The 27,152-nt window shown below is 36.5% G+C and overlaps 1 protein-coding gene across 2 annotated transcripts in view; it reads right to left on the reverse strand.

The window, feature by feature from the left end:
- MLLT4 (myeloid/lymphoid or mixed-lineage leukemia (trithorax homolog, Drosophila); translocated to, 4) overlaps window positions 1–27,152 on the reverse strand; it is an 89,667-nt gene that overhangs the window by 18,739 nt on the left and 43,776 nt on the right. The window contains exons 19-27 of one of the 2 annotated variants that reach the window (XM_009701904.1): window positions 24,690–24,888; window positions 22,810–22,913; window positions 20,161–20,247; window positions 3,777–3,842; window positions 3,545–3,618; window positions 2,915–3,033; window positions 1,682–1,876; window positions 1,332–1,423; window positions 705–893 (exon numbers count right to left, since the gene is read on the reverse strand). In XM_009701904.1, the coding sequence (XP_009700206.1) occupies window positions 705–893; window positions 1,332–1,423; window positions 1,682–1,876; window positions 2,915–3,033; window positions 3,545–3,618; window positions 3,777–3,842; window positions 20,161–20,247; window positions 22,810–22,913; window positions 24,690–24,888 (1,125 nt within the window). The remainder of the gene's footprint in view (window positions 1–704; window positions 894–1,331; window positions 1,424–1,681; window positions 1,877–2,914; window positions 3,034–3,544; window positions 3,619–3,776; window positions 3,843–20,160; window positions 20,248–22,809; window positions 22,914–24,689; window positions 24,889–27,152) is intronic. The other variant, XM_009701912.1, reaches the window with a different exon arrangement.

The raw sequence follows: 27,152 nt of genomic DNA on the forward strand, positions 1-27,152 counted from the left end.
GGATTAGAGAAAAAGATGATCCAATGACTGGATTTAGTAGACCTAGATTTAATTTCCTGTATGGATTTAAGTAAAGTCTTCATTTACAAAGAGCAGAACAACATTATTTTTTGAATTTATAAAGGTACAGTGGGGGTAAATTCATTTTGGGTCAAGAAGCATCTGCACTTTGATCATAGATGCAACTCGTTGGTTTTTTTTTTTTTTTTTTTTTTAAACTGAATGCAGGGAACATGTTTCAGTGAAGACCTTGGATAGGTCTCAAAGTACTGTTTTATTTTATTTTTAATATTCCACTTTGTCACTTAAACAATGCACCCTGTAGGCAAAGAGATTTTTCCACATAAACCTTCTTGGAAGAAGGAAAGATTTAGTTTGCTTTTCAGAAAAGCACAAAACATTTTACAACACAAACCCTACTACCATGTATACCTCTAATAGGGGATTAAAACATCCCAGATAACAGGCCTGCAGAACACAGTAACATAAATTCTACCGAGGGGGCATAAGAGTAGGGTTTCTGAACCCAAGGCAATCTTGGCAAAAGTACAGTTGTCTCCCTCCTGTGCTATAGTTTGCCTTCAGCAGCTCAGAGGCTATAGACTAGTCTGCAAAAATGTCTCCAGCAGTCTGGGAGTGGAAAGCAAGCAGTTTCTTTCTGTTTTGTTTTTTTTTTTATTACATTGAAAGAAAGCACTACTCACCTGCATTGTAGTATTGATTGAATGATTACTTTCTGCCTGGACCTGTGGTTTTTCTTCATAATTTGGCCACTGACTCTGAGCTGGACCCATTCGATCCTGGGACTTTGAAGCTGGGAATGTGAAATATTCTCTAGTGTAGGTCTGAGTTGGGATGGGATAAGCTTCAGGTCGTGGAGGCAGAGTCTGTTCCTGAAAAAGGTGGAAAGAACATAAGGTAAAATTTTCTAATCACACAGATCTGTATGGAACATTTTTCTAAACATGTATTTTCCAAATGTTTTCTTTTGGTTCATGAAAGCATTATTTGTCTGGAACAGGAGATAAATAGGTTGTCTAGTATCAAATATAATTGTGGTTATGACTCATGTCTTTATGGTCTGAAAACAAGTACACAATATTGTACAAACCTAAGAAATCCCAAGGACAACTTCATGAACAAAATTTAATGAAATCACTCAAAGCTGTCTTGATCTTTCATTAGCTGTAATAAGCAAAACCCCCACCCAGTCGCTAGCACCAACATTACGTTCAAATAGTTAAGACAGACACTGGTTTGACTCAAGCACACTGACGCTATTGATAGCTAGGGAAAGTTTAATAGCTAGCATTTTGCTTGCCACTTCTGACCTCTGTACAAAGATTTCCAGTAGAGACTGAGGTTATTTTGGTGGTAGTTCCAGATGCATAAGCATTCTTTCCCCCGGGACTTGGAGGCTGATCTGTTGGAAAGTTAAAGGAAGCATTTACATGACTGTTAATAATAATTTACATAACTTAATAAAGTAATAGTATTCACAAAATAACTATGATTTTTCCTTTCAACAGCTCTAACAAGAGGCTTGCTCCAAATGTTACTACTACGCTGGCATTTTAAACTTAATTCATTTTTAAAAACAATCATTCCCTTTTTGAATTCACCAGCCTCTAAAACTAGTGGAGGAGGCATCTACCCCTAAAAGAAGGATTATCTTACTTACTTGCTACATTGGGACTGGAGCGATGATCGGCTCTGTTCTTCATTAACCTGTCATCCCCTGGCAGCTTCTTTGGTTCACTGTACTCCGTCCACGGCAGCTGAGGGCTCTCAGGTGACCCATTTTGAGTGGAGTTATTATACAGCTCAAAACCTTCACTCTTTGGTCGGGGTTTACCTGAGCCACGGCGGTCAGAAACTGTAACAGTTGGATATGTATTTTCCCCCTTTCACTTATATTAACTACTGTCTAGCATACTCTTCTTCAAACCAGAGCTACCTTGCACTTATAATTGAGTTGCCAGTAAAGCAAATGCTAGATTTTAAAATCTTTACTTCTTTAGATACAATCCCACTCTTGTATCAACTACATAGGATTCCTTTGATTGATGTGCTTCAAAAGAGCTTTATGAAAAGGTACCACAGTATCTAGAAAAGCCGAATGTGCTTTACTGAAAAGTCTCTTGCTGACTCTCAGAGGCATATGGCATCTGGGATGGTGTTGTAAACTGTGATAATAAGGATTTACTCTTTTAACCCATTCTTTTCTATACTGTAGTACTACCCTATACGTAGAAAAGGTCTTTCTTTACAGAATTATTGCCTTTATAATATTGTTTTAAATAAGACTTAAATATGTCTTTTGTTAGTTCACTGAATTAGAATGATAAAATATAACATTTGAGAAACATCCAACAACTTATGATCAGACACAGAAACTTAAAAAGATATATGTCAATATTTCTAGTTAACAAACAAACAAAAAAATTTCAATGGCAAAACATGTTCCAGGGGCTTCTGTTTCTATTTATCTCTCTCTTAGTAATTACATTGCATTCTCTAGTTACAAGGAAGTCATATTCCAACAGGAGGACAGAAGCTTTTATGAAAGGGATAAAAAAAAAGCCATTGAAGTTTAACGCCCTTTGTATTCATTATATTCCATTTGTTAAAATAAAATTTACTTGAACCCAGAAGTGTTTAAATGCATCATGTAATTTTTTTAAAGGCACATATGTAAAGCATTTATTAATGATTAGACTAGCATAATTTCAAACAAAATTTAAAAACAGATCAACTTTTGATAAGAAAGGAAATGCTTCTTTTCCGTGCAATTATGTTTCTTTTCTGATTTAGTATTTTGGTATTATTTGGCAAGCTACAGTGAATTATTACGTTTTCTGCATTCTAAGACTTATAAAGCTGTTATCAACATAACTAATATTAGCATTATTACCTCTTTGCATCATTGGGGATGGCTGATTAAGCAGGGTTGCCAGACCATGGTAAATTGCTCCTTGTTTTGCTACTTCTAGTGTTACTACAGAACCTGTCCTCGTCATAAGTTCTGCTGCCCTGCAATAAAAGCCAAAACAAATAAAACAAAATAAAATTAGGCACTGTATTACTTAGTTCTTCTATTATCAGTTTGTATGTCATGATTTCTCACATTTATTCTATTAATCTTTTGTTTGACAAAACACTTTGTGATTAATACTTAAAATCACTTTGAAAAAAAAATTAGAAGATGACGACTAGAAGTTACACTTACTAAACAGACAACACCTATAGGCAAGTACTATTTCCAGTTTCTACAGTTAAAGGTCAGAAGCCAAAATATTTAAAATTGGAGCTAAATAAAGTTTGCCCAAAACTAAAGCCCAAACGTGTAATACAATCTCTCCTATATAGATAACTTGTATCATATATGGAAAATATTACGTTAACAGTTGAGCCGGTTACCAAGGTTATTCATAGGCAGTTATAAAAAGCCAAGACAAAGCCTAACATGTAAAAAAAAAGCTTCAGCCCTTTTCAGTAAATTATTACTCTAGCATTTTCTTCATGTAAAGAAAGCATTCCATACCTTTCCTGGGAGAGGCCCACCAAACTCCGACCATCCACACTGAGCAACTGATCCCCTGCAGCCAGACGACCATCCTAAACACATATTCAAGAGAAAAGAAAATTCATACACCAATGCTAACATGGTCTAAATTAAAACAATTATTCACACATACAAGTAAACAAAGGATTTAAACACACTTCCAAGGGATCTTTCTACCTTTGAACTTCTGATGTATAAGAATATTACTAACCACATCTGCAGCACCTCCTTTCACAACAGACTTGACATATATTCCAAGTTTGTCTTGACCAGCGCCCTACAGAGAAAGAGGCATTAATTTATTACATTTATATTCGATCTCTTAAGCTTTCCACAAGCGTTAATCAGAATTTTACATGGCTAGGTAAACCTCTAAGTTCTCATTACTTTTATATATTCTCAAACTGGAAAAAAAAACAATTATACAGAAAAGAGTTACTTCCATTTAAAGTCAAAAGAAAATTTTAATGTTAGGCCTATTGAACCTGCAAGCATTGTTAGAAGCAAAGAATATTTGGTCCTAGTGCAAGCTTGAATAAGAACGAAAAAACATTAACTAAAACTTACACTGTAGAAACTTGTTCTAATCCCTTTCTAATAAGAAATACTTATTTGCACTTTTACACTCATGTTATAATTATTTTTACCTCTATATATTATGTTCCAAAAGACTGCACTGTTTCCCTTGCTAATACCCAAATGAAACAAAGTAAATTGCACATTACAAGAAAAAGGAATAGAAGTGCTTTTTACATTTGTTAGGACTGTGAAGGAGCCAGTGTAAAGGAACAAACAGTGCCTCTAGTTTTACAACAAACAAGCAATGTAGACATTATAATTAATAAGTCTTTTAGAATTGACAGAGCCAATATTTAAGTCTACTGTAAATCCATACAATTTTGTTCATAAAACATCTGCCTCAAAGTATTCCGCTAAATTTGGAAAGGGCTGTTAACAGTGAACTTGGTGCAAGACAACCAACAGATCCACGACAAGAGAACATCAGTGTCTATTCAAGCCATGCTGTTGCGTCATCCGCATGCTCAATGCACAAGACACCACACAGATCAGTCTAAATGTTAGTATCACAAACCTTTAAATTATCACTCATAATGCAAGACAAATCACTTGTGACTTCATCATCTACGATAGCAAACGGTGCCATTTTACTCTGGAAGTCACTTGGACAAAGAGCACTAAGTAAGTTTTCAACAGACCACGGTTTTTAATGTAACGTCATTTTCTAAAATAAGCCCCAAAGCTGTTTTGATACTGAATATGCAACTTCCACCTCCTTTTTTCCCCAGCGTTTCCAATTCTTTTCTTTTGGCAGCAAAAGCACTCATTGCTCCCGCTGTTACAATAAAGTAAAATAAATATCAAGGTGAAGATTATTCAAAAGCTAGTGTTATACATGGTTTTCCAGGCAAGTGAAAGACCTATTTTTATTCATTAAATCTTGAGTTAATCCCAAATGTTTATTCAAAAGCCACAGAAAAGGAATTCCTTCGAGTCCCATGATTCCAGATTAACATTCTACTGTCCAAATTTTTCATGGTAGTTGCTTAAGCCATACTTACAGAAAAAAGGAAAAAATATGCAATAAATAACTGAAGTAAGGGCACTTTCTTTGTCTGGAAAGAACACGAAGGCAATTTAAAAAAAATTAGTTACTTTTTTGTTTGTTTTATAAAGGGCTCTAAAGAAACACTGAGGTAACTCCAGAATATTTCTAACTTTATACCAGAAAAATTGGTTAAAATTATGAGAAACACAAGCCAGAAGACAGCTAGATAAATGTAACTAAAAATGAAATCATGCTTCACAAATCTCTTTTTTTCCCCAAGCAACCAAGAAGCACATGGGGAAGGATGATCTGGTTGACAGAACACCTAGGCTTCCAAGATGGACGTGGCAAGACCTCTTACCAGGAGCTCTTCAAGACTTTAAGGTGACATGGGATAAGAAGGAACTTGTCCTTGTATATTAATAACTGGTTCAACAATGGGTAGAAAGTTGTCAGTTTTCACAAGGAATGGAAGTTTTCAGAGAAGCTCTAAACGAATGTACTGTTCACCACGCTCATAAGCGTTCCAGAAAAAGCCTCAACAATAATGTAACTAAATGTACTGTATAAAAAATTTATCAAGTAAGTCAAAACCAAGAGTTGGAGAAGGATCACATGATGCTGAACACTGGCGCAATAAAGGGGGGGAAAATGTATTTCACTGGTCCAAATGTGAAGTAACGCTCCAGCCTTCTAAGGGACCGGTCCCCATCAGGGCACTGTTGGCAGAACCAGTTACCACCTCCCCTTGTTGGGAATTGAAAATTAAGATGATTGGGTTTATATGCTCCTTTCTCTGCCTCCAACCACTAAATATACCTAGAGGCAAGTTCCAAAGGGCAAAAGAGTGAACAGCAACTCACCCACCCTTGTAGTTACAACCTCATGTATCACCTAGTTACACGTAATTGCAGGGACCAAAGAGCAGCTTTTCTTGGAGGCCAGACTGACCAAGACTAACCATAAGCCTCTGAAGCCACCTGGGATTGACACTGTGTTTATCCAGTCCTAACTTCAAAAGATGCTAGCAAAACTCTCATCCCCTTGGGTCCAGGAATTTGGACAAAGATCTGCCTAATACAGTCAAAGATTAGGTAAAACCAGCAAGCCTTTGGAAGAGCATTGCCACTTAAAACAGTGCACATATTAAGCAATTTTTGAATCATGACTTTGGTACTTATGAATTACATTAGACGCTATATCCATACACATCACTTTTCTTATGCTTGATCATGATTGTTAGCGCATATTAAATAAATTTGAAACCTTCTGTTTAAGCCCATGATACGTCCACTGGTTTGCAGATAGTGATGAGAGAAACATTTGCAATTGCACAAACATCCATATCATAGTTTCTAAACTGGCTTTAACTCCTTGAGAAAGATCTTTTTAGTCACTGTTTTCAGAGCCATCTTCACATACCAGCTCAAATATCTGGTAGCCAAGAAAACTAACAGAAAAGGATAAACAAAACAGAAACCACTATGGTCACTAAAAATCTAAAAGGTTCACATTTAGAAAACTGCTTGCAACTCTGATTACTCCCTTACAAAATGGCACCAGCAGAACCATGAGGCTCAGAGATAATGAGGATGATCAGAAACATGGAATAGCTTTCTTGAGAAAACCAACTAAATCGACATGAACTACTACTCAGCAACAATCAAGGAAGGGAAGGTCTACAGGATTACAAGTGGCACAGATTGGATTATTGATCATCTCTCTAATCAGCCAACAGAGAAAGCTTTCTTACTCATGCTATCACAGCTAGCATACGTTAAAAAGTAAAACAGAACCAAACCAAACCACAAAAAACCCAAACCCACCAAAAAACCCCCAACAACAACACCACACCAGAAAACCCCACCCAAACATTTTCCATAGGATTTCATAATTAAATTGGGCAACTGCCAGGAGCACGACTGCTGTAGATGCCAAAGTGCAAACATGCACAGAAAAGATCACAGACTCGTGGCATGGCCCTTCAAGGGCTTTCGGCAAGGGGGAGATAGATAGGTATAATGCACTCAAAGAAATTCTGAAATTACAGAAAGCTAGAAGCCAGGAGGAACCATCTTACACTTGGCTTTGTTATGTTCTTTGGCTAAATACCCCACAGCTGGAGGACAGCAGGATCAGATGGATTTTTGCTCTAACTGTTCCTATACTCTAAGCCTTACAGTAACTCTTCATTACAATTTGAAGGAGCTGACATTTTACTCCTTAATCCTTTTTTAAAGTTTTATGAAGCCTATACAGTTTGTCAATCCCTTTCCTGTTCTTTTACGAGAAGTTACGAGCAGATGTGTTAGCTCCAAGTCATCTCACTCAATACAAAACTTAAGAATTTTGAAAGCATGAAAAATGATTTAAAAATAAATCTCCATTCTGATTACATAAAAAAAAAAATCTTTATCAGCTACCACATCTACTCATTTATTATGACAAATGAGTTCCTTTTCTGCCTAATTCACATGCCATTTAAGATGTTTCAAACAACATGGCTGTGCTTTCACTTAGGCTTGAAGGACTTCTTGCTAAGCATCCTCAAAGTTAACTCGTCATCTTCCTTCAACTTTTACTCTAAACTTTATAGTCATTTGAATCCAAATTCTTCATTTCTATTGAAAGACTTAATTTTGCTTTGGTTCCACCTTCCAGAAGACTGCATTAGAAGGAAATGTACAGTTATTAAGGACACACAAAGGATGTTAATATGTAGTTAGACATGCATACCAACCTCCAAAGTAAGCAAAATTCTCATACACACCGCATGGATTTTTCTCCTATCATTTACTGACATAACACTAAAACAGGTTTCTTTGTCAACTGCTTATTAACCTGCTTTTCTTTCAAAGGAATGTGAAGGTCAACATAACTAAAACTATTCCCCCACAAACAAAACAGAGCAATGACACGTGTATCAGTAACAATAACACAGTAAACATTCTTTTTGGTTCATTTTATTTTCTCCAATCCTGAATACCAAAAGCATGAGTATCTGTAAAACTGTTAGTCTGAACAGACCACCACAACTGTAGGGAAGTTAGGTGACTGTGGAAAGCTAGAGTGTAAGCAAGCATAAAGACATGGTTTATTCCTCCGGTCTCCCCAAGATTAACATACTGGAACCTACAGCATGTTTTCTCAAAAATAGATAGCCAAATCCAAAACCCCAAAAACCTTTACAAGTATTTTTCAAAAAATAATGTAGTAATTTCTAGATTAAAAAAAGCCTCATCCACAGTAGTAAACTCTCTAGTGCTACCAATCTACCTGTTCTGACACTTGACGCAACTTTTTCCCCACAATCCTTGCAGAAAGTGAAACAATAGTACCCTTTTGGGGAAAAATTTGGGAAATCTTTCCCCTTAAGGAAAGTTTTCAAGGCGTATAACTGGGAAAAAACCCCACAAACCTACTACTGCTACTTCAGTTCACCTGGGTGACAATATTCCTGAACTGAACTGCATGAGCAGAACACTACCCTGAAGATCTCCTTTGTTTAGCTCTAAATGCCATCTATTGTTACAATGCAGACCCAAAGCAGAGAACCATAGGGAAAAAAGTTTTACAAGGAAGGTATTAGCTGATCAGAATTAGATGTGAACTGTGGACTGAAGAAAGGGAACATGACATTTAAAAATTGTGATACCTCAAGTACATTAGACCAAGCTTCAAAATGAGAAACGCCTCCATTCTGTGCTTTTACAATACAGTTAAATAATCAGTACAAAGGAACAACCCAGATCATAAAAAAATGCATAAAGCACAGAGAACTAAATTTGGAGGCCAGTAGTGGAGCACTAGTTATACATTTTAGTATTTTTTTTTTAAAATGGTGTATTAAATTAATTACAAGGACACTAGCAGTGCACTCATCCCAAGTGTCAGAAAGAACCCCCCCTGCCTGCTCCCACGCTGTCTTGTGCTTGGCCCCGCACAAGCACCACTGCCCCGTGGCAGGTCCCACGACAGACCCAGGTGAAGGCTAAGCTGACCCCCATCCCCAGTCCCCCTCCTCCCAAATAAAAGCTTTATTTTCAACTAAATCAGCTTCCTCAAATCGTTTACAGCACAGCATGACTGTTCATAACCATACAGGAAAGGAGATCGCTAGGAGGGGCCTGGATCAGTAAAGGGGGGGGTGACATAATTCTTGTTAAGTTGTTGTTCCGATTTATAATCGGGTTACAGCAATGGCGTACCTGTGCTAACAAATGCGTAATCATCGGAGGCTGTGAAGAAACAACTACTATATCAGAAGAAGGTAAAATTGAGTTTGTACACGACTACAGTAGCAAGGAATTAATAAAAATGACAGAATTAAGGAAAGTATTTAAGGAGAACACATTTTATTGCTAGTGCTGCTATGTTGCAAGATGAGTTTTGTAAGACTTCCATGTCAGTAACCAACACAGGAACTTTGGCTCACGTACATTACATCAGCCATAAAATCAGAACATGCCATATAGCGCAACTATATAAAGCAGCAGTTTGAACAGCAGGAACATCAGATACAGTCTTCCTAACGGCAGCATCACAGCTAGCCCACGAGCTGCTGACTCAGTCACCACAGCAGCATTAAAAGCAGGCAAAAGAAATCCTGCCGGCTCCTCCTTCCCATTTGGTATTTGCCACTGCTTGGTGGAAAGGGCATGGTGGAAACAAGAGGCAGCTGAGTCCCCAGGCGAGGCACCCACGCTATGCCACCCCACGCCGGGTCCTGCCACCAGCAGCATGAGAGGCAGGAGGTGCTGAGCCAGCACCCAGCCCCAGCGGTACCCCAATCTCAAGGTAATGAAGGTCCATGTGTTGACAAGGTGAGAGCCTCTTAACAGGTAGGCTACTCCCATCCTCAAACATCATGCTCCATCATGCCCTAGCTGAGGTGGATCACAAACTAGGTGTACTTTCTGTGAGGTTAGTACTATTCTTGCAGTTTTAGTAGATCTGTAGGATGACCTAGTTATTTCAATACCTATCATTAGAATTAAAACTATGAAAATTGTTACAAAACCACTTTTTCAGTTGTTAGGAATGACAGCAAAATTGTATTAAGTAATTAAGGAAAAACTATGCAAAACATATCTGCAGGTACTGCACCTAACCGAACCGGTAATGCTCCAGACAATTAACAGTAAGGTCTTGTCATTACTTGTTCTAAACCATCATTTGCCCGTACCTGTTTAGCTTCACATACTTTGTTTATCACTCCAATAAAACTGGAGCGATGAACAGCTTCGAATAAAGACTGGCAGACTCAAGTTTGAGTAAAGAAAAAAAATACACTTCAATAACAAGTTTTTTTTAAATGTTACATGTATTAAAAACTTTTATTTACATAAAATGCAAGGAAGTCTTCCTAATGACCTTTCAATACTGATTTGAAGATTTCCAAGTATTTAAATGGTTTCAGGCACCACATAAATAGTAATATGAAAAAGTAGTCCTGAAGTGGACGTATCTTCACTCTCCAATTATAGTCTGACTGAATCCACAAAAAAGCATCATACAGTTACCAACCTTTTCACAGTAGTATTCCAATTTAACTGGCTTCAGATACCAAGACATGTCAAAACACTCCAACGGTTCACATAAACCATTGGAGATTTTTTTTAAATAAATAATTTTCAAGACTTTCTTGGATTTTTCATAGTTTGCAAACATTAAAAAATATTTAATTTTAATAATGTAGATATCACGTATATGTGTATGTATATACATACATAAATATACCTTGTTGAAATATTAGGATCTAGTATCTCTCATAACATTTCAAGGATGACACTGTTTCCCCAAGTTGGTCTTTTTTCTTAAGCTTCTGTTGTTGTATTTTATTAAAAAAACCCCCAAAAAACAGTTTAAAACCAGAATGAATTCCTGCAACTAAAATGTCTTTAAAGAAAACAGGACAGAAACGTAGCTATCAAACTTGACGCTAGCCATCAGGCCTGAAATCTTTTATCTGGCTACACCCAGAGTGGATTTTACTGATTTTTATCAAGGCTAACTCTCTGATTCCACACTCTTACATTTACATAGAAGATCTCTGTAAGTTTTTATAAACATCCTTAAAGGCAAGTTTATGCAACAGAATCAAGTCTCAGTCTGACCTCCCTGGCAAGTAATTAGTCTAGAAGCATTTAAACAACCCAAGCTTGTAAGTATTTTAAAGAATACCAGTTTACTAAACTATGCAGCCAGTTTACAGAAGTACTCTCTAGGAGGCAAAAGCAAAGGTTTCTGATCACCCAAACACTCACATTCCCTGCAGCTGCATGCATTTGGTAGGTTGTATCTGAATGAGTACGTACTTTATCTACTTTATGTACCGAACATACTATGTCTGCAACTCATTGAAGTACTTGCTGTCAGCCCAGAGGAATGAGAAAAGCCAACTTTGTAGCTACTGGTCCCGCCTCCACTGAGGGCAAACTTCTCTGTACTCAGAAGATCAGGCAAACACCACTTTGTCAGAGGAAGCAAAGGTCTCGGCTGCCTGAAGACCAATGTAGTGATTTTGGAAATCTGTCATCGTTAGACAAAATACTTTGTAGCATGCCCTATATAATTTCCAAATATAAACGAGGTGAACCAACCTACTGTATGTAAAACTGGTCTGTTAGTTATGGCTACAGCTGCTATGAGTCACGTCGTACCCCGACTTAAAAAGAATTTTAAAACTGACCCATGTTCCACATGTGTAAACTTCTGCTTTCCCCTCTCAAATTCTTCTCTGTGGTGGAGGGAAAAAACCAAACATTTTCAGAGTTGGACAAACTACAGTCACAAGTGAGCAAAACATTTCCAATTAAATAAAATAGGCAGTGGAGATTCAAACTTTGGTGACAATCAACATTATTCACAGGCAAAGAAACATCAAGCATTTAACATGTACGAACAATTCCATTGCAGCTTTAGATTGCACTGGGTGACAAAACAGATGAAAAGTAAGTGTCTTACTATTCAGAGAAAAAAAAGCTAGATTGCAAGCAGTATATCATCACAGGACTCTGAAGCATCGGACAACCTAAAAACTTTACATCTAGTGTATCCAGAAGTTCTATTTACAAATATCCTCAAAAGGAGTAAAGAGAAAGGATTGAAGAGTTTTGTTCTCTTTAATGGAATAAAGGTTACCTGTCAGTTTTCTATAAAAGAATGTTTGCAATCAAGGTTGACTTGCACACAAAGCAAGCAAGTGAATATACCCTCTATCTTCTCACAGCACACTTCTCCCAGGAGATAAAAGACCAGAAAGCCTACGATGTTCTGTAATGGACTTCCTGAAAAAAAAGTACCAAAAAACCCTCAAACCAACCAAATTACGATATTCAGAACCCCTAATAAGGCAATTAGATAAACATGGAAAGCAGGCATGTTGACACAAATAGCTGTAGTGTCTTGTGTGCTAGACAGAAGTATATCCATTTGTAGCACGTGTTTTCTCTCACACTCTGGAAATCAAGTGCTTCTAAAAGACACTTTCTTTGATGAAAACCAAAGCAACTAAACAAACTAGGTAAAGCAACTGGCCTAAAGTCTCATTCTGAGACTGGAATCAAGTATGCAACAGTTCCTACCTAATTGTACTTTCCTCTTGCTGTCATGAAATGGGAAAAGTGGTAAGTAAAGGGAAAATGCTTCATATATAACCTTCATAAAAGACTAAGCACATTTTATTCATTAGTCTCTTAACTTTTCTAAAAAGGAAGCCTCTTTTATTATTATAAATGCTGCAACTTAAGATTCATATGATATACTACAACTGCATAAAAGAACTCTTAATTTTTAACAAAAGAAATTAAACACATGAGCCTGTTTGATCCCATTTCTCTTTTGTTTCAAAGGAAAAATCTTTCACTGAGCTCAAAGAAACTATATTGCTTGAGCTCTATTTCCCCAAACGAGGGTTAACTTCTTAATGTACGTGTGCTATAAATACTCTAGGAACACTAAGGACTATTCAGAGTTATGTATCAATCTACGAGTGGTACTGCAGATTCTGCGATGCTCTTCCCTGTTAAGGCAACTCCCAACTAACGCCTCAGCTTAATTAGGTCTGTGAATAGGACTTTACAGGCAAGATATACTGGGCAATCTATTTTGGAAAAAGAACACCCTGTATCTCTGCACTTTTTCAAAGAAATAGCTCTTGGCTCTATAGCTAAGGACAAATTACAACTGAAAAAAACCCCACAGCACAATCTTCCACATAACGCTGCTCTGCAGTTTCAAATGGATACAACTTAATCCCGTATCAGTGTGTAGACTATCACGGACCATTAAGTACCTAAATTTCTACTCCAATTGAAAGTATTATTCATATAGGAAAAACTCTACACAGAATTTGCTAACTTCCGAGTCTTTTTCATTAATAGGAGCAAAAAATTAAAAATTAAAATGCTGTATTAATGTGTATCTAAATGGAATTTTGGAAGTTATTTGAATGCTGGAACTGAATGAAGTCTTGTAGAGGAATTCTAGCTAAAGCATATGTGTACTGTAACTTTTGCGGGCTTGCGAGCAAGTGCCTGCATACAGAAGGTATTAGTGCAAGGAGGAACTGGCACGTGAATTTTAAAACCCACTTTGTTCCGGAAGGCATTAAATACAAATGTCTGGGTGACTCATTTGCAGTATCAATCCAAATACAAGCAAATAAAAAAAAGACAAAAACTCTTATACTTGAACAGAGTTGCGGTCTCACAGCTAGCAAGAAGAAAAATCATGCTGTGCCGGCATAAAGCTTTAGTTTTTACATAGCATAAGAAAGCATTAGCAAAATTTTATAGAACAACTACCAAAATTTAACTATAGAACAAGGTACCAAAATTTAACCAAAACCCCACTGGAAGTTATGAATCAACAAGAAACAGGCGAATTGCTAACACGTAGCTACTTACTTGTTTACCATGAAGACTAAACTGGCAATTTACATACTATCTTATTCCTGCAAGACTGAGAAATCTCTGCTGGAAATGACAATTAAATACTACATCTTTAAGAAGCCTGTTAAGGCAACAGTAGTTCAGACCGCTGATGTGAATTAGTACTGAACATTAAAAAAAACAAACCAAAACAACTTCTAAATCTTCTTACTCTAACATTTCAATTAATTCTTGCTGGGAGGAAAGGGCATAAGTTTTCCTTAAATACTTAGAAAGGACAGACACCAAAAGACTTCAGATACTGAGGTATCTGAAATCTTAAGAAATCTTAAGACCTGGAACACAAATAAAGAGCTAACAAACAGTCTAAAAAAAAAAACCACAAGCAAACCACTACCACCACCACCCCCAATCCAAAAACTATCAACTGTCTATATTTGCAAACATAGAGTAGAGAGAATAAAGTCTGTATATTATGTTACTGGTATTATTAACTATAAACCTAATTTTCAATCTGGAGGGGGGAATTAAGATTTTTAAATGAATGTTTAAGCCTGTTCCTTCTAGACAGCTCACCTACAAGGTATTTGTAGAACAAACTTTCAGAAAAATTTCACATCAGAATTGATATTCCTGGTAGTCTCAAACCCTCCTTCAATTTAACACCTTAAATTGTCTGTTAAATATAAAATGACGAGCAATGGTTTAGAAAATAAAGCAACTTTGAATGATTTAATTAAACCTTAAGAACAAATAAGGTTGCCAAATAACACAAATTATTTATGGTTAAGATGGCACACACTTGTTTTTAGAAAAATAAGCCCATTCCCCAGAATATTTATTGAGGAACTGTCATACTCAGTGTTTGAAATGCTTCTATTAAAAAAGAAACACCTTATCACCATCTCAGACTATTTTAGCAAGCGCTATGAAAATATTTAATCTGACCATCTGTTAAAAAAACTAGAAAATACACTCTGATTTATATGCTAGTAGGGGCACATACATATGTATTTTAAGGTGCTTGTATATAATTTTAAGGTAACTCTTTCTGCTATACTAATAAAAAATGACCGAGCGAGAAGTAGAAGTATGCCATACTTTAAAGCACTGAATGGTAGCATACCAATAAGTATAACCAGCATGCAAGGATTAATCAACAAAACCTGCTCTATCGTTCATGCAGAACATGGGAATCCTTTCTTTTGTGCAGTAGCAACCCAAATAGAATTTAAATGCCTCTACTCTGTGAATGTGCTGAACATAAGATATCCTAACTGCAACTTATTTGCATGGTCTGGTCTTTTCAGAAGGGTCTACAGAGTATTAAAATCTTATATATACTGTTTGGGATGTCAATTTTAATTATTCTACTAAGACTTTATAAGGGGAAAACAGACTTTTAGAGGAACCTGGATTAAAGCCAACTAATATGACAAGTAAACAGATCACAGGTCATGCTATTCATGCTCTGCCACAGTAAAACAGTAGTTACTACACCTGAAAACTTCCAATATTAATAGTCACTTCCACCAATTTGAGAAGTGTATATGAAGAACAAGCTAAAAAATTAGTCACATTTTTTTTCTTTCTAGATTTTAGGAAGTTAGCTACTAACATCTGACTATATTTAACTGCATGCTGTATTACATTGTTGCTACACGAACAAGTAACTACTGGCAGGTTTAAACAAGCAAAGAGAGCAGGAAAAAGTACAGGGATAGTATTTAAAACTTCAGAGAAAAACAGTCCCAACAGAAACCTGAACAGACTTACCATGGATTCTGTTCTTCCAACAACAGAAAACCACATTTTGATCTCCGGGACTACAGATCCTTGAAAGAAAAAAAAGAATTCTCCACTTCTCTTCCAGCCCTCAACAGCAACCACCGCTCTAGTCTGCTGGATTTTCCAAGATACCCATCGAGATAACTGGGAGCTGGATGCTATGACACAGCGTAGCGTTTATCAACACCAGCTATAACCAATACAATATTCAGACTCTTACGTCATCAGTTATGCTGTTCTGACTGCCATTTACTTTAGAAGCTTTATTAAACTTTGAAAACTGCTAGAAAAAAACAAAAAGGGAGCCCTTTTGTACAAAAGACAAAAAACCCTCCAAATTAAACAGGAAGTAATGTGCTGGCCCACAGATGGCTGAGAAGTCACATGCAAAAGCCCCCAAAAAGCGATATATTTTTAAAGTAAACTGCATGCACACGCTGCTTCCAAATCATCTGGATTTCATAAAAACTTAACCGCAATGTGGTTGGGAGTCAGGCAGCTTTTAACATCAAAACATCTTTCAGGGTTAGAGCAACCAAAGTCTGCACACAACCTCAAACAGCAATACTGTTCCCAATGCCCGACCACTCCTACCAGCTACATTTCCATATAGCTATTACAAAAGCTACTGCTAATAAAGCTACAGGAGTATTACTGTAAGAAAACACGCAACACCTACAAAAGGGCAGAACAACAAGTTACCTTTTTGGATCACAGCTGAAGCTACACAATTTAACTTTAAATAAAAATCAAAATCTATGTCGGTTTAAGTACTCGGTTTAAGAAATGCTGTTAAGTATTTCCCCGATTTAAAAAACCCAAACAAACCCCAAACAAACCCAACACTGTTTACACTGCTCTGGCAGCTAACAGTTGTTTCATAACTAAACTTGTTTTTTCTGCTATGTTTGCATATAGCGTACATGTTTACTACATGGTTGCTCAAAGGGGCTGTCCTGCCTCGAAAACACCCTTACAACAAAGGGAGGTGAACTAGGTGATGCGCAGCATTTTTCTGCTCCCCAGCACTCCTCCCAGGCCTTTAAAACTATTTCACAGCTACTCATATTTTCTTTAATGAGAAGTAATGCACTTAAACATTTTACCTGTCATTAGGTTGAAAGATGATCAAATACAGGGCTCCCCAGGGCCCTAACACTTTCATACGCTCCTTGACTTACCTCCTTTGGTTTTGCTTCTGTGTTAATGTCATTGTGTTTGCAATCACCCAGAATCACAAACTGAAAACATCTATCATAAGAATAAGCAGGTGCACAGCATTTCAACGCAAGTTGCATCACTCCTCTGCTTGTATAACCTTAGTTTCAATTCCAATCATCTTTTTCGATTGCAGCAGAGAAGGCGTGACAATCACTTGGTAATTAAGAACATTTGGTGTGGAAGGGGTATGTAAGGTATGGTATCTAATTTTCCCATTAAAAACTCTTAATTGGCACAGACTTTACCTACAAAACCCTGCAAACTAATAAAAACCTCAAAGAGCTACCAAACAATAAATCTGTTAGGTCTTTCCTCAGAGATGAGCACAGATTACTAGGAAAGCATAGATTTTTTTGCAATCGGTAGAAGGAAGAAAAGCAGTCAGTAGGAATTATTTTTCTTTACAATCTCTGAGAATCTGCCCATTTCATCCATCTTTAGAATACCACCAACCTACATTTCAAACCAACTTCATCCAAAGCCAGTGACAACTACGAGGAGCCCACGAAGACTTAACAAGAAAGGCAGGTCAGCGCCGACATGCAAAGGCATTCTCACAGCATGTTACTGGGAGCAACTGTTTTGTCACATCACAGGGAAAAACCAACTGTTTTCCTACCCAAAGCCGAATAGTTTCAGGTTCATCTTTTGCTGGTTGGAGCAGGGCCACCTGTTGACCAGCCTGTCTGCATTTCCTTTTATCACAGCACTTTTGAAGCACTCCAGAAACCAACAGTTTAGTAAATGTAACCGCGTCAGCAATCAAACTGGGATCCGGTGCATGGCAGCAGTAACTGTGTATTTCTGAAACTGAGTATGAGCTTTCATTTCTTCAACTATAGGTTGAAGCATGTATCATATAAGCATTGGTAACCAATCTTTTACTCTTCAAAAAGTTAGAAAAACCTAAATCTATTCTCACACTTGCCTCTCCCTCTCATTTCAGGTATTCTATCCAGTTAATGTTGCTTTAGAAAATTTTAACAAATAGTCTACTGGGCTTCTTCCTCCATTTTCCGCAGCCAAAGGAAAAAATGAGACTTTTAGTTTTTATGCTGATAAGAGATACATGACTTGAGACATGTTGGAAGAATTATTAGTAAAAGTCAACAGGATAGGAATAGAAAGAAAAAATCCACCCGCTATTGCTAGTTTCTCAGCCACACTCACTCATTTCTCTAACCTGTTCTGCACTGGCCAAATTGAGAAAATTAATGCCTGTGTATTCTTCCTTACTCTATAGTTTTTATGAACCCTATTACGGGAAAAACATGCTATTAATTACTTACAATAAGCAACTTTGAACCCCTTGAAATAACTCCTTGAAAATAATCCTATTTAACTACTAAAGCAACTTGTTTCAACACTTAATGCAAGACGATTATTTCTATCCAATGAACATTCTGCTGCCTTCAAATTAATCAAAAATTTTTATTCTACGTACACTGAAACTAAAATAAAAATCTGCCTCTTGCTTATTTCAGATCAAGCTTTGAGACATAACCATTTTAAAATCAGAATTCCAATACTGTGGCAGGCAAACAGCAGCAAGATGAAATGCAAACACTCCCTGAATGAACCAGTGAGTGTTTCTGCAACTGTGCTGACATGAAGACTGCTGCTTCCATCACTAATCACGTTAAAGAAATAATGAAATTGGTTAAATAACTTGTAAAAAACTTTCAAATCAAGCTTACACACTGACCAGGAGTGCTGTTACATACTGCTAATGGAAGTTAAGAGTGTCAGTTGTTAAAACAACGTACAGAAGCCAGCCAGCTCCAGTGAAAAGGGAAACTTTCCCCCCCGTTAAATCCTGCTTCCCTCTACATGAGAAATCAGATTTCACAGTTTAAAGTGAAAAAAAAAAAATATCCACTGCACTTTTTGAAACATTCAACAGAAATGCAGATGGCAGAAGTCTGATACATATTTAATCTGGTGTATCTCCAGATCTAGTATTTGCTTCTCAAATTATTAACCCATTCCACCGAAATAAAAGAATATTGAGTTACATTTTTCAGATCCTGAATAGTTTCCTCAATAGCTGCTGATTGTTAGCAACATATACCTGACACACTGTATTCCTTTACAGATACCAGAAATAAATCTTAAAAGCTGACACCATGCAAGATTACCATTTCAAGTGCAGACTACGAAATGAGCAAAGTTGTAGAAAAAAAATAGTGCTGTTTAGAAGCAATTAACTATGTGAGATAACCCAAAAGCAGTAAAACAACCTTGGTTTCAGCCCATGCACTAAGTGCCAAGGAGGACTACAGCATTCTGAAGTTTCAGGTACTACACAGTGAAGAGACATTAGGAAAGACGACTTCTATCTGTTGTACACCACAGTTTCAACAAGGACTTCTGGATATCACCATTGCATAACTTCTAACAAGCTTAAAACTCACAGATTATGTGAGCTATGTGACCCAGTTAATAAAGCAAAACCAACCAACTAGTGGAGTCCTCCATCTGGTGGCTGGAGTTGTATGTGCATTCTATACGTTACTATCTAGTGCTACTAAGAGTAGCCTACACCCACAGTTTTGGCAAGTCAGGGCAAGAGGTATACCCTCCTTCACCACACTTCTTAATACACTGTAGCTCTCTACTACAAAGAAGCAAAACTGAAGTCATGCATGCATCTGTACACTGTACAAAAGATAAGGTGTTGTCTTCGTAAGAGAAAGTATATAAACGTTAATATATATTTGAATTATTTATTAATCAATTAAAAAAACCCACACACATTTCATATTTATATTTACAGCTTTTCTTTCCCAGATACTTAGCGCTTCTGCTGAAAAGTAGCAGAAATAAATCTGTTTATTAATTCCATTTAATAACACTGCCAATTTTTGGCTCTGAAAAATGAATAAACCTGTAGTACAGGTTTAAACTTCAATGTCATAATGACTATATCCATATTATTATTCCTCTTGTATTGTTCAGATCTGTGTATTTGAAAGAAACATTATCCAGCCAGAAGAAAAGTATGATCAACACGATGTGCACAACAAACTTAAGAGAAATATATTTTTCCATTGGTATTTTCCACAGTAGGCTGATTAAAAAAACCCTTTTCTTTCAATAATACGTAAACAAACTGACTTCCATACCTTGGCAGCAACAATACTCAGGCCCATTCCATTTTGTTTTTTTAGTGTTACAGTGATAATTTCAGGTTCTTTCCTCAAAGGCTGAGCCTATCAAACAGAGAAGGAGAAAGAAGAAAAAAGACAAGAGTTCATATTCACTGCCAGGCTAGGAAAATTCTGCGCAAAATAGTTCATCTACAATCAAAATTAAGATGTTAGTGCAGCAGAAGATCTTGCACCCGAAATAATATGTCTGGTACTCCATTTTAAAGGTAGAATCTCTAACATTTGATAATATGGATTCACTTTATCAAGTACTACACCTGTGTACTGAACACTGCTGAAGCTCTGAAGCCTACCGATTGTTTCTCCTTCTCTAATTCACAAAGATGTTATTAATGATTCACAATTTGAAATGTAACAGCTCTATAAAACTGTAGTACGAAAACTGAAGTTCAGACTCAGTAGGCCCCTGTTAGAAAGCTGAGGGTGATCTACACAGAGCTCAGTTTCTAGTGCTGCATCCAGAAGATAGCAATTCCCCAAAGATATTAAGAGGCCAATTAATTTCAAAGGCAGAGACAAAGCCTTGAAAGAAAGTTCCAGAACATTTCACTTCTGAAAACTCTGTAACTTGAATACAGCCCGAGCCTCTAAACTTGTTCAGTAATTTTTTTTTTAATCTTTGCAACATTACCAGTTCCCTCTACTCAAAAAGCTGCCATCACAGCCTTCATTGCTGAAACATGTAAGTTAAAGCTCTCTAGCTTGTATTCATATTAAAATCTGTTAACTGCACGTTCCACAAGACCCATGACAAAGTAAAAATACAGGCAAAGGAAATTAATTCAAAAACTTATTAAGTAGTTTTTAAGGTAGGAGTAGTTTAGCACTCCTGTGCCAAGGATGGCAGAACAGAATCTGTTCCTACTTTATTTAGGATTTTTTCCATTAATTTAAATAGAAACATTATTAAACTAATTCAACAAAAACCATACACACTGGAAAAGGTAAGCCACTGCGAACATAACTTTGCCATTAGTCTATACTGAATTTCTTTCTTGGTCTAAGAATAAAAGAAATTCTTCAGTGAAAATTTGAGGAGGACTGCCTAATCTAGGCAATTCCCCAGACTCCAAACAGAAGCAGAATTGTGAGAATAGTTTTGGCTTGGAGTGGCAGGGGGAAGACAACCTCACAGCTATAAAATGGAATATTTACCTAGTATTTAGCTTATGCAGACATGTTGCACCAAGAGGTGATCTGTGAACTGGCATTTAGAGCACTGCTCAAACACCAAGAGTACACTTGTAGCACCCTCAAGCTTAGCACATACAATTAACATACATGGACCAGAGAGAAGACTGTAGATCAGGTTATTTGAACAGTCTTACACTGTATTCATTTCCATGGATGAATGAAAGAGTAGCATCCACTCATCCTGTATTTCTTTGTCAAGGCTTCTTAAGGAAGACGGGACTAGAACTCAACTCTACCTTCTTCTTAGTATGAGGAACAGCAAGTACCTAGTGTAACTTCAGGTTATTTGTTTCCACTAGCTCTAAAAAATGCATTTCTTTACAGCAACAAAGGGAGGAGGAAGAACATGATGTCTCAAGAATGTCTCTGCTATATTTTCCTCAGTCAAATGCCTGTTTACCGAGATACCAAGCCTGCCGAGCCTGGCTTATCAGTTCAAGACTGGGCTGTGCTGTACCAGTCATATAGATTTAGCAGATGCTCTCTTCTGTAAACACGTTCTTTAGGCCACTGCAGCAAGACTGCATAATGTCATCTAACAAATGTCATGTTCTGAACAGAGTAAATGCAGCTTTCATGTCCCTCTGAACAGTGAGGGGTAAGTATTTTACACAGAAGGCCTTAGGAACATAGGTGAATTCTAGTTTCATGTTGGTCTTCCTGATTTCATTGAAATACTAATTATAAATATGAAGCTATTTCTGTTTAGTTGCTCCAAAAATTACTTCACATAAAACCACCATCTTTCCAAAACCAAGCTGCTCTGCAACTTTGATATTCTTGGTTATCACATTAAAAAAAAAAAAAAAATCAACCACAAACAAAAAAAACCCAACTCCAAAACCAACAAAAAAAACAACCTCACAAAAAACAACATAAACAAAAAATCCCCAAACCCTACAACACAAAAAAGCCACCTCACTCTGAAGTGAAATGCTTCTTTAATAAGTATAACAAAAAGGAAAACTAAAGAATTTTTCCTGAAAACCTAGCAGGAAAAAAAGTACCGGATTACAACTTAATACTAAACGTTTAGTTAGTAACTGCCAGTCTATAAATACAAGCAGCCTACAGCTCCATTCACATTACCAGTTATTTACAGATGTGTGTCCATATATATTTTTGCCTGTGTTTAAAAGGAATTTCTTCACTGTTTATGCCCAGGGTGGGGGAACACGACAGACGGGAGTTTGCTTACATGAGAATTGTATCATGCCACAGTCTAGAAAAACACTGACTTAGACAAATCTGCAAATAGTTCCTTAAATTTCCCAAATCACCGATGAAGTACATGTTTAATGATGAAGCCTGTTCTTCCTAATAAGGATTAAAACTCATTGCATAAAACACAATGGCTTGCCAAGAAATCACTATTCAGTTTTGACAATTATTCACTGAATCAACACTTACCAGCTCAGCATTCTCATGTGACAGGTGACTTTCATAGTCTGCACCTTCAAAGTATATTGTCCATGTGCCTGGTGACCGTGAATGAGGTGTTAGTCTACAAAATCCTGAAAGAGAAAGGAACATAAACATGGTTATATTTCTCAACAGATTAATTAAAATCAAATAGCCTGCCATAAGGAAAGACCAAACTGCAGTATTTTTCTTTTTATATTCATTAGTATGTTGAATCTTGCATCTTAGATGCCATTATGCATGTCACTGCAATTTCATGGTATCTACAAAATCCTACAGTTACATAGCTGCTGCTTCTGAGAAACATACGTATTTAAAAACATTACAAGCTCATAGAAAACTCTTGGGCTGCAAAATACTGCTTATAGCAACCAGACTCAAAAGAGACATGAAACAACAAGTCATCTTTTAGAATACAAACCACCAGAACTCTGAATAAGACAGCACCACAGAAACCTTCTGCTTTGCAGAGAGTCTAGCTAACCAGCCTCAGCATAAATTCAGCAGAGATGAAGCTTTGGACTCTTTCTTTTTTAAAATGCAACTATGCAATTAAAAGTGGGAGTTTGTTTAATTTGTTTTTTGTTAACTAAGCAATTGATAGAATTTTTTAAAAAAAAAAAAATCAACCACAGCAGCTGAGAGGTATCCAACATTGTCTCCTAAATCAGGGACAAAGAGAACCCATATCACAATCAAATTACAAATCACTCCATCCAAATAGATGAGATTCTCCTCCTCACAAAGACCATCTTTCAGCAATTCAGTTTACACTGATTACTGCAAACCAGTCACTCAGTATAATTTAAGGAATACCTAAAAAGTAAAATTTTGAACATATGTATTAAAAAGGCCTTGTAATAACTATACAGACATTTGTATGGCACATGAATTATACTAACTAATGAAAGAATTTATTCTGCTAGCCTTCTTTAGTCTCAAGACTACATCCTCTGTAACTCACTGTACTTCTAAAACAGACAGTTTCTTACTTTTTTTTTTTTTAAATGCAAGAGTACGGCTTTTCTATAAACTAAGTTGGAACCAACAATTGCAAAACTTCACTGTAGGACAGAGGAAGTCTGCTTTGTTGATAGCCTCCTTTGCTGTCCGACCTATCATGATATGGCTGTGGAAATTGTTCAACAACTGCTTTTAAAGCAGAAAATTATTAAGAAAATCTGTAACAAAAAAACTTCTAATAAAATTGAGTAGTATGTGATAACGATCATAACTTGTTCATTCACTGTAAATGCTCTGACAGATGCCCTGCGTTACTTTCTCAAGTTTAGGTCACTTTTGTCCAACCACAAGAGCTCTCTATCCCTCATCTAAAATTTTGCTGGACTACAAATGCCCAAACCATACATTCTGACCTTGATGAACGTTAAAAGAACTATATTAAGCTTTTGGGTTTAATGTTATACGGAAGTAGCCGATAAGTAAAAAGGTGACTTAACTATTTATTTCAGATTAGCTTTAAAAGTAAATTGACTGTGAAATTATTGAAGCATTACAAAATTACTGAATTATTGAAGCATTACATTTATGTAAATTTTGGCTGCTCTGGCATCAAAATCCAAAAAACCTCTACAAAAAAGACAAAATAAAGTTTCAGCTGCAACTACTAACTCAGCACTGCTTCCTTAGAATCTTGAAAGTGAATGAAAGCAACAGGGAGAAACAGTAAGGATTAAAAATTCCTGCATAGTTTTTATGGGTTGCAAAAGTAAACACTTAAAAGAACACAGTATAAAAACACTGAAACATACATAAATAAAAAGAAAGTGGTTTACATTTAACTAAAAAATATTTTGCATTCTGTGTTCATCAAAAAAAGAACATAACTGTAAAACAACAGAACTAACCTCTCTGACAGAGTGGATCTAAAAATTCTTGTAAACCGCTTGGAACATTTCTGACAACATCGCAGGAATAGCCATCTTCTGGTAAAAGAAAAGGTAGCTGCAAGTCAGGGTCCTCTTCCAGTTGGACTTCTCGGCCATCGCTGCGAGCAAGTTCATCAGCCGTGTTTTCTGCAACAGTCACTACATTCTCTATCAACTCCTGGACAGAAGGCAGAAAGACATTGTCACTATAAAGGGCTAAGTTTCATTAAGGAAAAAAAAAACAAAAACAAAAACAAAAACAAACCTAACAATAAAAAAATACTAAGACTGCAATAAAAAGGAATCTGGAAGATAAATTACCAGATCTAAAACTTCTTTAGCTCCACTATGTACAGTCAGTATGCTGCATTGCTTTATTTGATTAAATCCCACAGATTATGTAGTTAGAGAACACAACAGAAGCATTTATTTTTACTTCAGTATTTTCCAAACTTGTGGGTGCTTGTTTTTACTTGATCTGAGAGCTGTATTTAAAGATATACAGCAGAGGACACGGATGTGCAGAGGTGGAATCACAGGCAGCTTTAAACTTTTTACACTTTTCTGAGTGTATACATACTTCCGTAAGACTAAATATATAGAAAAGAAACAGACAACTTGTGTAAAACAGAATTTTCAGCTCCATCATGACACATATACACACAGAGGACCAATGGCATATAGTTCCTAGTTTGGAAGTTTTATAGAACTAATTTAATTCTACATTTCCTGGGAGCTCAGTATAATGTGAAGGATCCCTTAAGGTACATACCTGCTTTTTAAATAACACTGTAAAAGCACACAGCACAAGAACAGGATCACTCAAGGTGCGGCAGGTAACTTTTAAGTTTTACATTTGGTGCACAACTGTTCTGCTTAATATCACAAAAAGCTTTACGAAACTGGAATACTTCTCACAATGTAGCTACTGAGGTTGCACGTAGCACACAGTAGCCTTCCTTCTACATTTTAGAGTGATCTGTAAGATTTCAATAAGCTATCTGTTACTAGATTGTATGAGCTGAGGAAACTTAATTCAGAAGTTAACAAAAATCAAATTCCTAACAACTTCGCAAAAAGTAAAGGTCCAAGCAGCTCTTTGTGTTTCTACATTCTTCTGTAGAATAGTACACAATGAAAAAGCACTTCTCTCTCTCTCCTCAAGCAGTTCTTCCATTTTTCTGTTACCTTATATGTCTTAGGCTGGCCTAAGTTTTAGCATGAAAATATTCAGTTGTTAAGTGAAATAAAAAAAAGGTACAGGCAACTTTCTAAAAAGATATAAGTAGTAATTCTCTGAGCACTCAGTCTCTTCCAATTGCATGCTCTGCCTTAGGAATCAAGAAATCACCCAGGTTTGACTCATCATTACGTTCGAATGAACAGGCAGCATCAATATGCAAAAGTATCTTTATCTCTAGTTAACCAGCATTCTTTCTGGAAGGGAACTCGCCCCACAGATGTGTGATTTTGCTTGCATCAAGACAGAATTACTACAACTAATTTATCAGAAACTGCTACAAATATTACATATAGATTCCTTTACTACAAGTATTTGCTTTACCACAGATTCAGATGTGATTTCCAGTCTCTTCCTAGAGCTTCTACTTGGCTTCCAAGACCAGCTTAAACAGTTTGGTCTTAATGTCACCCCAGTTACACTGAAGTGCAACCCAATCTATAAGCTTGATACAATTTTGTTACTGGAGCACAAAGCAGAACACAGTTGAGACAAAACAATGTAGTGTTCTCATCTGAATGTTCAGTTTCAGCAAATTTTCAGAGGGAAGTCAGATAAATCCAGGCTGTCTTTAGAAGTGCTCTTTGAGAAGGGTCTTTTTACCATAAAAGGTGCTAATTTTTAAAAGAATGACGTCAAACCAAAGTATGTAGAAGTAAATACATTTATATTCCTTTGAACAAATTCCAAGTCTTGAAATGTTTCAGATTAGGCAGCAATAAGTCAGAGTTTGAGTGTACAAGTCCTTTTCACAGCAAGGAGCAAAGTAGTCCAAAACCCACTTCACCACAACAGGACAAACTAGCCATATTCTAATTATCCCTCTGACACAAAGACGACTTGTCAAATCCAGCACTATATTTCTTTGGAGGTCCCTGAAGAACAACAATAATAAAGTGTGGAATTCTACCTATGTGCAGGTACAAGCTATATTCTTCAGCAAAAGACTTTTTGGTTTGGTAGCCAATATATAAAATACATCCAAGCTACAACTCCCCCTTAACACCTTTAGAATCACTGTATTAGTACCTTTGATTTCATAAACAGATGTATCCAAAGTTATTAAAAAATAGACTTTATGTAGACGATGCATTCAGTTATATAAGCATTAGATTATCTTCACCTTTTAAGATTTTCGAGATCAGTCAACTATCCTGTAATCAGGGTTTACCTTAAGAGTTTTATCCACATATGATTACAAT

Source organism: Cariama cristata, unplaced genomic scaffold (assembly GCF_000690535.1).
Source record: "Cariama cristata isolate BGI_N322 unplaced genomic scaffold, ASM69053v1 scaffold13400, whole genome shotgun sequence".
NCBI classification, from domain to species: Eukaryota; Metazoa; Chordata; class Aves; order Cariamiformes; family Cariamidae; genus Cariama; species Cariama cristata.